The sequence below is a fragment of the Canis lupus genome, chromosome 19 (assembly GCF_011100685.1).
Source record: "Canis lupus familiaris isolate Mischka breed German Shepherd chromosome 19, alternate assembly UU_Cfam_GSD_1.0, whole genome shotgun sequence".
NCBI lineage: Eukaryota > Metazoa > Chordata > Mammalia > Carnivora > Canidae > Canis > Canis lupus.
Genome location: NC_049240.1, coordinates 19,755,170 through 19,770,068, shown reverse-complemented (window position 1 = coordinate 19,770,068; position 14,899 = coordinate 19,755,170). Strand labels below are relative to the sequence as shown.

At 38.6% G+C, this 14,899-nt stretch overlaps 1 protein-coding gene across 2 annotated transcripts in view; it reads right to left on the bottom strand.

Annotated features, from left to right (window-relative positions):
* TNIP3 (TNFAIP3 interacting protein 3) overlaps nucleotides 1-14,899 on the bottom strand; it is a 102,950-nt gene that overhangs the window by 26,688 nt on the left and 61,363 nt on the right. For both annotated transcript variants that reach the window (XM_038564764.1, XM_038564765.1), the window contains exons 4-7: nucleotides 7,397-7,483; nucleotides 3,717-3,797; nucleotides 1,748-1,813; nucleotides 284-415 (exon numbers count right to left, since the gene is read on the bottom strand). In XM_038564764.1, coding sequence (XP_038420692.1) covers nucleotides 284-415; nucleotides 1,748-1,813; nucleotides 3,717-3,797; nucleotides 7,397-7,483 — 366 coding nt within the window. The remainder of the gene's footprint in view (nucleotides 1-283; nucleotides 416-1,747; nucleotides 1,814-3,716; nucleotides 3,798-7,396; nucleotides 7,484-14,899) is intronic.

The window sequence follows — 14,899 nt, the reverse complement described above, 5'->3', positions numbered from 1 at the left end:
CCAAGCAGGGTTGATTCTCTAGGCTGAAATGCTCTAGAAAGGCAGCGCCACGTCCCCGGATCGCACCCCCCCCCCCCCCCCGCCACGAACGCCCGTCCGCGGGGGCCGCACCGAGCAGCCGAGCAGCGCGGGCCCCTAGCTCGGACCGCCGCGCACGCGCGCTGCTCGGCGGCTCCGGGGCCCCGGCGCGCCCCGTGGGCCCCGCCCCAGTGCGGAGTGCGCATGCTCAGGCCTTGGGGCGGGGGCGGGGGCGGGGGCGGTCCGCTGCGCGCGCCCCGCCCACCTCCTGGCGCTGCAGCCGCTGGCGGGTCTGGTCGCGCAGCCTGTCGCTGTCCCTCTGAGTCTGTTCCCTCTCCTTCTCCTGCGCGCCGAGGAATCTTTCTGCCGCGTCCAGTTTCGTTTTCAGCTCTGCGACCTGGAGAAGTCGTTTACAGAGAGTTGCAGACGCGCCTTCTGAAAGTCACGCCCGAGCCCAAGGCCCCCCCGCTCCTGGCGGCCCCTGTCGGCAGGTTCCGCTTCCCACCAGCCTTCGCAAAGATCCCGACAAGTGCAGCTTAAAAAGAGCTTCCTCGGGGTGGGGGGGTTGGGGGGGGTGCGGGATGCAAACCCCGTAACCAGCCTTCAGCCCCTTCCCTCCTTTTCTCCAAACCACACCGCTTCCGAGGGAATAACATTTAGACCTTAGGCCGGGACACTTCTGGACCTGCCCTTCTAAACCTGACTCTCGGTGTGTGCCTTTTCCTGGCCTGAAAAGGGCAGCAGCGAGGAGTAGGGAGTAAGTGAACAAACAGGTCTGCACCAGAAAAAAAAAAAAAAAAAAAAAAAAAAACCAGACATGGCTTTTCACTCTTCAGTCCTGTGCGATGCTTACGCCGCTACAAAATGCTAAGTTAGTCTTCAAAAGTGATGCGGGTCCAGCAGAGAAGCCTCAGGAAAGGGTGAAGGCCAAAGCTGCACCCCATTGAATAGAACAGGTGGCCTGACCAGGGTGGCCCTGGTGCAGTGGGAACTGTATCCTGCACTTGCTAAATACTTCTGCCTATCAAAATGGGGAAGAAAAGAACAATATTACTATGTTACTCACTTGTGGTCAGGTTTCTTAATTCTGAATTATTTAGGGAAATTTACTTTTTCTTTTTCTCCCTCTTTGAACGTGGGATAATTTAAAATGATAAATTGACTTTTATCTATTAAAAGGTATGCTCTCCAAAAGGTTTCTCACCAAAGCAAAAGATTCTTGATAGAGAACACACGTTAGTGGAAAAGGGGATGTCCCACTTCCCCTCATACTTTCACTGTTACCGTTGTTTATTTTTCTGTGGAAATAGCTTGTGCTATCTAGTTAAAGATTTAGAGAACTAGCCTTATATAAAACAGTCTGGACTTTGAACCATCTCTCATCTCACTTGTAACCTTGTGTGTTCGTGACTGCTAAGAACAAAACCAAAGCCAGGATTTTCTGTGAGCTCTGATAAATGTGTGCATAAGAACTCTAGAGACATCTCTAGAGGCTATTTTAGTACTTTTTTTTTTTTATTTTGCCATGCTCAAGATAATTCACTGATATCTTTCATTAATCTTCAGTACCAAGAGGCCAATAATACACTCAACACCTTTCCCCCACCCGCATCGTTTTTCAACAGTTGGCTAGCCACAAATCTCCTTCAGCTGAAATCAGTGAGAATCTTTACAGACTTGGTCCCCAGCTAATTGATGTAAAGCAAATACTAAACAGAGGGGTATTTACCTTTTTTTCATATGACTCTTTCATGCTTCTAAATTGCTGATCCCATTGCTGGTTAACTTCCAGGAGCTGAAATTATTAAAGTTTGGTAAATCAATATGAATCTTTGCCCATTCGGAAATTTGGCCAAAATGAAATCACTTTTTCAGGTTACTAAGATTTTGCAAGCCATGGGTGAAGACAGTATTCCTTCCACCAAATACTGGTAGGGCTGGGATGATTTAATTCAGTACACTCTCCCCATTTTCATAACTGGCTCATATATGAAAAACTATTAGGTACTCAGTATATCTTGCCTAGTCAGCTGAACCATTTATTAGCAACTTTCAACTCTGCTTAGTTATTTGAATTTTTATCTGTGTTTAACCCAATCAAAATCCCATAAAAATTTGTGAGTGTTGATGGTTTTATGTAAGATTTATTAATATGTAAAGGGTCTTTTTTTCAAATCTTTCCATATTTTTCTATGTGCTTACACTGATTATTATAATGAAGTATTTCTTCTAGCTTTTAAAAACAGAATTTATATTAACAAATTCCAAATCACAATAACTGATCATGTGCTTACAATATTATGCTTTTTAAAATCAACACATTATTTGTAATGCATATGCAATGAATGGATAATACCACCTTTTTCAAAGGATAGATTTTCAAGGACTAATAGTTTTATCATAAGACAATATTTAGAAATGATTTAGGCTGAAATTTGGAAGCTTTAAAATTATGTACTAGATAAAAGGAAGAAAAAACACTGTGACCCACGTTTTACTTTTCTTGTAAGGGAAGTCTGTAATTTCCTACATTAAGAGAAATTAATTCCAACACTTTCAATATGGGACAGAGATCAAGAAGATAGTCACAATGACTAAAAAGAAGCAAGATATTCTCCAAATTATAAAATAAAATATATAATTCAGACAGGCAGTCACTAGATAAGTCTTATGCTGGAAATAGATATAGGTATTTAGTAGAGGCTATGTAATATTATTATATAAGGATATCTGATCTGTTGGCATCTTAAGGATTAACGTTAACATTTCTATGTTATAGTACTATTACTCTGGTATTGTTCAGTAATTTTCCAGAATGGCACAATATTTTATGCAGTATCGAAGAGGAGTAGACCTCACCACAGAGAAAACCATGAGGGATGTAACATTTATAATGGTTAAGAAAAGGAATTTAAAAATTGACAAAATACACAGTGCTAAAATTGTTAAAACTTTTCACCTCTTCATCTGTCAAGAAGAATAAAGAGTTTCTAACATTCATTAAACTCAGAAAAATAGAACTCAAAATAGCACCCATCACATCCCTAATGGCATTTTTGAAACAAGCAGTTTTTTTAATGATAATTACCCCTAACCCCTATGTGGTTGGATGTCCAGCTCATGAAGTCATAGCCCCTAAGTCAATTACACTTTAGGCCTTTAACAATTTGAGTTTCAAGTTGTGTTCAAGTTGCAAGGCATATTGGCACAGATGATAAGCTCACATAGTCCATGTGGAGGAAACATCTAAGTTCTGAGAAAAATTGATTATAATTATTGGATTTATGACTGTCATTTTTTTAATATCTTATTTATTTATTCATGAGAGACACAAAGAGAGAGAGAAAGAGGCAGAGACACAGGTAGAGGGAGAAGCAGGCTCCATGTAGGGAGCCCGATGCGGGACTCGATCCCAGGACTCCAGGATCACGCCCTGGGTCAAAGGCAGGCACTAAACCACTGAGCCACCTGGGCTGCCCAACTTTGTCATTTTTCACTCATTTACAGACACTGAGAGACTGAGTAAGAGAAATATAGGCGAATAAGAAAAAGCACTCACTTTCAAAATAATGTCATGCAATATCCTAGAGATAAATACTGTGACCCAATAACAAAAATAAGACTCAAGATATACATTCTATTTTATTCTTAGCATTAAATCATGGTACAAGTTGCTTCAACTAGTATTTTTTAATTACCTCTTTTCTCTGTTTTTCCAAGCACCTTATCTTTTGTTCAAGAGAATTTGTCAAGTTCTTTCTGCTTGATGATTGATCACACTTAAAAAAAAATAAAAACAGTGAAACAAAACTCTATAACATAAAGAGTAGAAATGCATTTGGCCAACTCTCCTGCTGCGATTCATAAAAAAATATCTTATTGTAGTGGTAACAGTCCTCACACCATAGTCCCTCATAGAGACCTATTGATGGATAAGCTTTATATTATGTTTCAGATTCCTTTATATGAAGTAATTGAGAAAATAATTCTCTAATAAATTACAAATGTTATCTATTCAATAGACAAATGAGAAATCAGGATTTAATGAGTTTGGGTTTCAATCTCCCTCCACCCCACCACCAAAAAAAGGAAACTAAGAGTACAGTTCTTATAGAAATCAGGTTAAGTTTAATGGATATATTTTGGATATTTACATTAAGTAATAAACATTTCTAAAAAAAAGTCATTTCTGTAGATGTGTCCATATCTGAAGAGCTGCCCTGGTAAAAGTCAGAGGAATGATAGAACTGTCAAGAAAAAAAAGACTAATAGATACAACTGAAAGGCAGCAAATTGATTCTAAGACTATAATAAATTAGTTACCTCAATGTCCATCATATAATTATGTTATAGAGAGGTTGGCATCGAGGTTGGTTATCTGGTATATTGCAATTTTAACCAGCCCTTTGAATAAAGCTAGTAGGTTATATATTTAGATAAATAAAAAATCATTGGCACAGCAAAAAAGTTAACCACCTTTCTCTTCAGCTTTTTTTTTTTTTTTTTTTTCTTCCAGCATTGGGGGTATTTATTTAAAGAAAGCACAAAAGCTCTGGAAACTGTGGGCCATCTGTCTAAATGGACCACCAACAAAGTTCACTTAAGTGCTGTTTTCTCTATACTAACTCAATAGTCTTGTTACCATCTCATTTCTGAGTCATATAAACAATACAATGAATCTGGTGATGAGGATACTCCTAAGTCTGCTATTCAGTTTTAGGCTCCATAGTTATATGGAAATTGATTACAGATATTCACGAACAATTAAATCTTTTAAAAATGTTTTGGCTTTCATCAAAAACATTTATAGGAAGTGTTCTTTTACAATCACCATGGAATTTCAAGGCTTTTTTTTCATTAGAAATGATTTATAAAACTATTTTTCTATCTTTTCCCTACTTATCTATGTCTCACTCAATGTTTTAGGACTGGATGATACTTTATATCTTTATAAATTCTGTTCTCAGTTTTCTTAGCTTCTTCTTATTCGGACCCATGTACAATTAGGACCACATTTTAAAAGAGAAAATCCTCTGTGGGTCAATAAATTCAGAATTATTATACTTACTTCTGACCTTAAAAAGCTGATTTGGCTGAGTTCTGAAAGTAACATCAAAATCCAGGTGACAGGGGCACCTGGGTTGCTCAGTTGGTTGTTTGCCTTTGGCTCGGGTCATGATCTTGGGGGTCCTGGGATCATGGCTCAGATCATAATCTCTGGGGTCTTGAGATGGAGCCCTGTATCAGGCTCCCTGCTCAGGGGGAAGCCTGCTTCTCCTTCTGCCTCTGCCCCTGCTCACACACTCTCTCTCTCAAATAAACAAATAAATAAAATCTCAAAAAAAAAAAAAAAAAGTCCAGGTGATAATATGTTGGGTCTTATAAGGGCTTTCCATTTTTTTAGGTAGTCTAGACTCGTTCTGCATGAGAACAGGCTGAGTATTAGGTACTTTGACATGAAAAATGCTATGAGCCAACTGTATTTAGGGTGGCCTGAGCTCAGCAAAGCAGTACAGTGAGACCAGATTCCAATCCAGTGGTTCTTAGTACAAGAACACAGAAAAGTCACTGTGGGATCTTGCTAAACACACGGCACCATGAATACCGAAACAGAACCCATTTTCTTCTTAATAGACATTTTTTTAGAGCAGTTTTAGGTTCGCAGCAAAATCTACTGGAAGGGGCAGAGATTTCCCATATGCCTGCTGCCCCCATACCTATTTATACATTATCGACATCTCCTACCAGAGCCCTGCATTTGTTGTATTTGATGAACCTTTATGGACACGTCACCCAAATCTGTAGTTTACATCAGGGTTTATTCTTGGTGTTGTACATTCTATGAGTCTGAACAAATGTATAATGACATTGTAGTATCAGAATAATTTCACTGCCCTAAAAACCCTTTGTGCTCTGCCTATTTATCCCACCTATATTTAATAAATTTCAGAGGTTATAGTAATTCTATACTAAAGTTCAAGTTTCTCCTATTCCAGGCTATGCTTGGAAACACAGACTGGGGGTCCTCAAAAAGTCTCCTTTCTATTTGTGATATAGACAAAAAAAATCTGTGACCAATAAATATTTGTATGACCCAGCCTTCCAGGAATCCTGATTAAGAGTAATTAGAGTGTGTTTTTTTGGCATATATGATTTTCTCTGGAAAGAAATTGTAAAACATTTGGACTTTGGTTTTTATTTTGTAAATAAGAGTTACTGAAAAGCTAGATACTAAATCTGTGTGTGAGAGAAAAGCATAGTAATAGGAATTGCTTATAAGCAGTAAATATATCACAAGGGGTTTCTCTGGAGATTAATTAACGTGTTACCATATGTCTCGGGTATGTATTAAAATGAAGCAAAGTCAATCAAACACAAAGTTTTGGCAGAATTTTCCATTTGTATTTGCTTTATCTACCAGCTGCTAATGGAGGCATCTGATGTTTCAATAAATACAAAGATTTTTAGTCATTGGTTCTACTAAGGGCCCACTGACACAACAATTATTCTTTGTATAGTGTAATCTGTGCTTAAAGTATCTGCATATTTCTTTCTCACTTATCGGAACATCTAGACAAACTTCTAAGATATTCAAATTCTGATCCTGCTAAATTAGGTATCTAAATGAACCAGAGAGTTCCACTTAGTTTGCTATTATTATACCTTGGTAATCTCTAAAAAGAACCTTATTTATTTTTTAAAATGATTTGATTTATTTGGGAGAGAGAATGAGAGAGAGAGAGAGAAAGCAGGGGGAAGGGCAGGGAGAGGGAGAAGCAGATTCCCCATGAAGCAGAAAGCCTAATGCAAGGCTCCATCCCAGGGCACAGGGATCAAGACCTGAGCCAAAAGCAGACACTTAACCGACTGAGCCATCCAGGCTCTCCTGAAAAGAACTTTAAGAAAGCACATTCATTCATTCGTTCATTTGATAAGTATCTCTGGCAGTAAGCAGTAACCCAACAAAAACCATGGTATTAATTGTACATACATAAATATTTTACTACGGCTACTCTTTTGCTCTATGTTCTATTTCCAACTACACCAATATTCTTTTTTAAAATTTACATTGAACCAAATTTCTCTACATCAAGAGCAAAATATGGAGCCCACTGAACTGGGGAGCTGAAAGGACTTTGGACAGGACTTAATCTCACTTTGCAAAACAAGAAATATAGCTCAGAGGGATCAAAGGAAATCCAATGGACACCAAATATTTTTTCCTTGTTAAATAACATTGATCAAAATTACACTGCAGATATTATCTAAAGAAAGCAAACTAGCCATTTCTACTCCTATTTGTCATTGCATAATTAACTATTAGAAATGCAATCGATGTTAGATATGGTCAATTCATCCCCTAGAAATGTGTTCTTACCTCTGCATGCTCCATAGAACCTTCTGCAGCACTCATTTTAGTTGTGCCCTGTACAAAATGTGCCAGGGAAGCTGTTTTTCCTGGAATCTTGGAAGACAGGGAGAAAAAGAGAAAGAAAATGTCTCCTGCGGTATCTTTTAAAATGAGATCAAATATACAAAATTTTAAAAAGACCACACAGTTAACTCATGATAGAGAATAACAGCAATAGTTTTTCGTTAAAAATAAACAGAAGTGACTCTGTATATGATTTACAGAGAATAAGGTCATAAGCACAGCATCTGTGATTTTAACTTTTCTTCTCTTCCAGATAGGGATTTCCCAGGATGTCTCAAGGTCACAGGCTGTGACTAAGACAGTCTTATTAGCCTTGCCTATGGTACGTAAATTGTCATTCTTCCTTTACTGGCAGTTTCTCCCACTGGAGGAGGAAGTTACCACAGAAAGCCTGGGCAAACCAAGTCTTTCTTCAGTAGCCAAACTGCCATAACTTCATTGTATTTCCCAGAGAATTAGGTAACTGTTGACTTTTTTGACAACTCGGTTACTTGCTTCCCTAAAGGCAAGATTTTCTGGCAATGCTTTCTTACTGTGAGCTTAGCCCTGTGGAACTTAATGAGTCATATGCAATTCTGTAAGTGCTACTAATTCCTATGGATCTAAAAGAGAAAATTCATTACAACAAAAACGGGCATGTTTGCAAAGCTTATCTTTTACATTGGCAGAAAGTTTAAACTCAGTTCTCAAGTTTAAGACTGTCTTTTCCACAAGTCAAATCCAGATTTTCTCCATGATCCATTTGTGGTTCAAGCTTTTCCTCTGCACTAACATTTTAGTGTTAACTAGTTGACTCATCATTTTACCAGGCATTGAGGTAATGGAATACTGGGTAGTCAGATAAAAGCATGAAATGACAGATGCTTGGAGCTACACAAATGGGTTATGGTAGACCAGAAGACCTCAGTCTGGTCTTGTTAGAGAGGAAGGAAAATAGAGCCAAGAATATAGAAAAAAAAAAAAAAAAAAAGAACGTATTGCTGAAGGAAGACAAGAATTTATAGTCGATCACTTAATTTACATTTTTCTTTGTACCTTCCTATGAGATAGCCTCTTCTATGTGGGATAAACCCTAAAACTCCTGAAGTTCAAACTCTCTAAAAGAGAATAATGGGTGACCAAGATTTGGTTGTCTTTTTTCTCTTTCATATCTTCCACCACTTCCCAACTCTTCCTGTGCTCCAGCCATCCTGAATCCCTTTCATTTCCTGAAAAAGCCATCTGTCTAATACATGCTGCTTTCTCTGCCCAGAACATTCCCTCTTCTGAGCTCCCTCCACCCAGTTGATCTGGAAAACTTGGCTAATGCTTCCCTTGCCCATGACCTTATTTGACCTCTTTCTACCAACCAAGCAGAGCCCTTACTTAGCATTTGTAATAGTTTATTTACATGTTTGCAGGGTCACCTCTGTACCTACAGTACCCTGACACGCAGCAGGTGTTCAACGCATTCTGCTGAATGAATAAATTGGTGTATATCCGCGTGCTGAATGTATAGATTTTTTTGCTGTGTGTGCGTGTGTGTGTGTGTACATGGTTTTGTTTTCTGCTGGTCTCCTGATTTGTTTCGAAGGTCCACTTGAGTGAAATGGAGTGATGTTTCCTTAAGGCAAGCTCCAAAAAATGCAGGTGGGAATCAAATTGTTCAGATTTCTAAAAGTAAGAGTTATGACTCACAGATGATCTGATTTTAGGGTATATAAGCAGAGAATTCCTGGAGACTGACACTTCATTAACACTGAAACCTGCTCATCAAAAAAGGAAAAAAACCAAAACTATAACATGAAAATATTTTCTTCTGATCCTCCTCCCCCACATACATATATATAGAGAGATAGATAGATACAGATATTTTATATTTATCTGTATTATTCAAGGTTCCATTCAGCCTTATCTGTATATTTGGTAATAATAAACCCAGTGGGTGTGGTAACATTAACATAGAGGAGTGACTGGTAAGAACATTTTTTGCCAGAAAGTACTGTCCTTGGCCTTGGTGTCTTTTGGGTCTCTTCTGTACGGGTTTCCTGATGCACACTCATTATTGCAGCACAGCATGGTGTGATGGCTTCTACTGAATGGAAATCCTCTACTTTTGCATTTTCATGACAATTCCTCTGCCTCTTCTGCTATGTAGTTTAACAGTAAACAGATTTTCTATTAGCTCCAGAGAACCGTGTGGTAATTTATGAATTAGCAATAACTCTTCTGGAGAGCCCCAAGTTTGGTTTGAGAAAAGAGGAACTTGCACTAGGGCCAGTCTGAGAAATGTACTGCATATTTTCTGTTACACATGCCCTCCTCACATCACCTCCCGCCCTCTCGCATGTGCTACATACATAAGAGTCTGGCTTTTCATTAAGCTTTGTTTCGTGAGAAGTCTTACTAGCAGCAATAACCCTCAGAGAAAAAGACATGCCACTCCATGTTTCCAAAAGGATCCTGAAGAGTCCTCATTCTCAAGTGATTAAAACATTACACAGAGGAAAATAATGAACAAAGGAAGAGATATAGTGAAGAAAAAGGAATGAGGAACAACCAGTCACGGGTCTGTAACTGTCACTTGAGTTGATAATTCTTTCAAAACTAGTTTAAGACAGATAATCACATTTCTATAAATGCCTGGGAGCATTCTTTGTCAGGTAAAATAAACATTTTTTTTTCTATCCTTTAGAATGAGGGTTGAAACCCTCCTTTGCTTCCTGAACCTGCTTTAGCATGAGGGTTGAAACCTTCCTTTGCGTCCTGAGCCTGCTTGCACAAAATTTTAAGGGAGTGTGCTATCCAGGGGATGCAAAGGTCTGAATGGAGTCAGCTTATTTGGATTCATAACTTGGCTGTACCATTCACTACCTGTGACTGTGGGCATGAGGCTTCAGACTACTGAGGGTCGACTCCCACATTTGTAAGATAAGAGTAGTAACAGTGTCCTCCTCTTGGGGACACAATGGTATCCTCCTTGCTCTCTGTGATAACACATATAAAAGCTTAGATATTAATAACAATATGATCTTAAATATAGGGATAGTGATCAAATTACTTGTGCAACAAATAATACGAGAAAAGGAAAGGACTACCAATCATTTGTGTTCCTTTGGCACTGAGTTGATGCCAAAGGATAATAAGCAAAAGTCCCTGCTTCTAATGAAGTTAATGTATACACACATATGTGCACATGCACACACACACCTGCATGGAAGGATTCAGAGGAGAGAGAGCTCATTCTCAGCCTTAATTGTTATGGAAGGAGCTTCAGTTCCCGGTGGGCCTTGAAAGGTGGATGGGATTTTGATACATGGTGAAAGCTGAGTATGTTGTTATAATGTGAGCAACATAAACAGAACAGAAGTGGACAAACCTAAGTATAAAGGATTCTAACAAGCTCAATGTGACTAAGTAGAGCTCATCTAAAGTTGATTTGGATCAAACTGTGAAAGGCTTTACATTGCACATTAAGAAATTTTGGCTTTATTGCATAAGCCACGGGGAGCCACTGAAGACCCTTGAGAGAAGGAACTTTACATGATCAACATGTCTTTTTCCTAAAAAGGAACCTGGATATATGCATTATATACCATATGAGTGAGGTTGACAACTGTAGTACCACTTGATAGATATCAAAAATAGTATTTGAAATATTTAATGGCTTGTGGTACTCCAAATATTTAATGGTCAGTTCATTTAGGACACTCAGAATGAATCATCCAGACTCTGCTATTAATCACATTCTTGTCATCTCTATTTGGATGCATCTCCTTCTCCACTTGTATAAAACGTATTTCCTGTTCTTCCCCATAAAACTTGTCTTCCTCATCACAGTCAATGGCAACTTTCATGATCTATAGTTTACAAATCTTGGAGTTGATATATTTGATTCCTCTTCCTCTCATAACCTGTATCCAATTTATCTGAATATTTTGTAGGCATTTTGAAAACATACAAGAAGAGAGAGCAGCACATTGGCACTAGACCCTGGAGGCTTCCTCGGTTCGATGAGGGAGTGGCAGGGTCCAATAGACATACCTTTTTACAACTTTTTTTGAAATGGGAACTTTAGTGTTTGTTTTTTGTTTTGTTTTGTTTTTTTTTTGAACTTTAGTGTTTGTGTCCTAATTTCACTCATATGAACATTTTTAGAGAACATCCAGTAATGGCTGAAATCTGTCTCTGTGTTATATCCTCCTTTTATGTGACCTTGGGTAAGATGCTTCATATCTTTGCACTGATCAAGCCCCCCTTAGCCCTTAGGTGCAATAACCTAATAGCCTCTGTGCTTCCACTCATGCTCCTCCCCCCACCCCATCCCACCATCTATTATTAATATAGGAGCTATTGTGAGTCTTTAAAAATATGCCATTTCGGGTCATCCCTCTGCACAAAACCTTTCAGAGACTTCTCATCTCACTCAGAGCAAAAGTAGAACTCCATAGATGGCCCACAAGGCCCTCGCCTGTGCTTCCCTGACTTCTTTCTCACTCCTCTTCCCTTTGCTCACTCTGCTTTCTGTCTTGTCCACACTGCTGCTCCACAAACCTGTTGTGCACCTCCTAGAACTGTCTTTCCCTTAGATACCCACATGGCTCACCCCCTCACCTTCAACAGGGGACTGCTTAAATGGCACCTGTTTCTTGATTTTAAGTTGCTCTCCACTCCAGCACTTTCTATCTTTGTTGCCGTTTTTTTCTGTAGTGCCATATATAACACACCATAGATTTTTCTCCTTTGTTGCCTCCCACCATTAGAATGTAAACTCCACTGATAATAATTTTTGTCTGTTGTGTTCATTCCATATTCCTCAAATCTAAGATAATGTCTAGTATTTTAGTGCCTACTCAAGTACACAAAATGCTCAGGATACCCATAAAGCCTCCCCTCTACCCAAAACTAAATCAAGAATATTCCTGAATCAGCTATCTTCTAAAGATATTATAAAAGATCTAAGGATCAAAACCTTCAACTTTTTGGCCTCTAAACTAGGAAATCACCTGTCCTTCAGACCCCAAGTTTGGGCTTAGACCAGGAGAGTCAGGTGAGAGAAGTGTCCCAAATTCTATAACATCATGGGAGATATAAGCTTTTGTCCCCCCGGCTTAAAACTCTGAAGCAATTCCTTCAGGAAATTTAGAAATGTTGCTTGAAGTCTGTCCCCACTATTCACTTTTAGTTTTTAGTGCATATCAAATATATCATAGGGCAAATTGGTTTTTGCTGACTAGTCTGTAGTCTTAATGAAACTGAAGACTTCATGCAACTTCCACGTCTGAAGATTTCTCAGGGTTTCACAAAGCAGCAGACACTCTGAGCCAGCTAGACTATCAGCCCCTGCTTTGAAGGCTCCCCTGGTTCTTCAGAGCAGATAGTTCCTCCTTTATGATCCCAGAGTGCTTTGTGAAGCATCGATTCCAGCATTTACAGTAAAACAGTCATTAGTTTTATGTACCTTTCTCTTCTGAGAAGCTGTAAGCTTCTTGAAGGTAGGAGCCAACATAATACCTTCAGGGTTCAGAGTAGTGATACCATTCTTTTATTGAAAAAATCTGTTTATGCATGAATCATCAGTAGGAAATCATAGCACACCTCCACTTCTAAGAATATGGCCCAGAGGAGAATGATCACAGTGACACACAAAGCTATATATATATTGTCTCCAAATCAGAAAAGATCAAGTAGGAGTATCAACCCATTTTTAAAACACTGTTCTAATTCAGTGTGTTTTTTTAAATTCATTTTATAGGTAAATATTTTAGGTAAATATTCCACCCTTTCCTATTTCCTGTATATATTTGCCTCCATACAAATCCTGATTTAACTTTTTTTCTCTTAACCTTGGTTACTGCTTAATAAATAAACAATATAAATGATTGCACATGCTATGGGGGGATTTTTAAAAGGCATAAATGTGGTCTTCAATAACATTTCCTTTATTTTTACAGTGTTTTATTACATCTTATAAGTTAATATCTTGATGCATTAACTGATGATCCCTCCAAATAGGCATTGCTCTTTGTTTTAAGTAACTAATCCTTTCTTTGCTTGGTTAATGATATCTTTTGCCTCCAGGGCTGATTAAGTTTGCCATTGAATGCAAAAGGAAAAACAGTCCATGTTCAATCTTTGATTTTCAAAATAGACTCTCCAAACTCTAGGGGCCATCGTGAAAACCAAAGCTTTGAATTGTAAAAGCTAATTTTTTTTTCCTGAAAACTATGATTAATTTATTTAAGACTAATTCCTCTTTTGCAGTTTATTTTGAAATGCCTCAAAAAATTACATGGATTGATGCATGCAAAGAAGGGTGAGTAGGTGGACAGATGCATGGTAAACAAGCAGAGTAGGTTGGTGGCAACATTTAGGTGGTTGGACATACAGGTATATACCATAAAATCCTTTCAACTTGGCTATATATTTGAAACTTTCAGAACAAAATGTTTGAGAAAAAGTCAGAATCCAGGCCTAAATTTTGTGCCATTAACTGATAGAAAAAATGGTAGATGGAAAAGTCAATATAACTTTTTCCTTATCTCCTCCACCCCCCACTCCCTCATTGAAGAATAGATAAGGTTTCATGGCCTGAGGGAAAATGAGACAAGATCAGGGAAGAAGAGTATTTGGATGGTTGTGAGGGCTTGTGAAAAAACGGAACTCTACTCTCTTACTTCTAGGGACTCATCCATCATTTATCCAACTGCCCAGATTGAACAGCAAAGAGCAGAAACAGCTCCAGCCTCACCCTCTGGGTTAAGCCTGGGGAAGGGGCAAGTCTTGAAGAGAATTTCTCCATACCACCACGGTACCTAGCTAGACTGTGTGGCATGTCTATGTCCTGAGACAGCACAACCCCAGAGTGCTGTGGAAGCAGAACCAGAAATTTCCTACATTTCCGGAGAAGAATGCAAAAATGATTAACTGAGAAGGATGCAGTATTTACCATTTGGAATAGGAGGTAAAATGAATGACATAGAAGCTTCAGTGACTGCCAGTGAAGATATAGGCCAGTGAAAAGACCTTAAGGAGTGGTTTACATTAGTGCCAAGGGCATTGTAAGATGGTTGATTGCTGCAACCTAAAATGCCTTCACCGTAAAGTTGCCAGAAAAATCTAGGTAAATTTGGATTCCAGGTATACGTTTCTTTTCTTTCTTTCTTTCTTTCTTTTTGTATAAGTAAGCCCCATGTAATATTTCATTGTTTGTCTGAAATTCCAAGTTAACTGGGTATCCTATATTTTTATTTGCTCCATCTGACAATCCTACTCCACCTGGATTGCTTCACAGAATATGCTTCACAGATCCTATGTGCCATTATGGGAAGAAGGAGGTAGAGAAAAAAAGTCCTGCAGTATAAATTGCCTGAGAAACCAATAAAGTAGCTGACATCTCTGGTAGCCAACCAGATTAAATTATCTTCCAAGAGACAGGATGGGAGTCCTAGTCCTAAATTCAGTTTA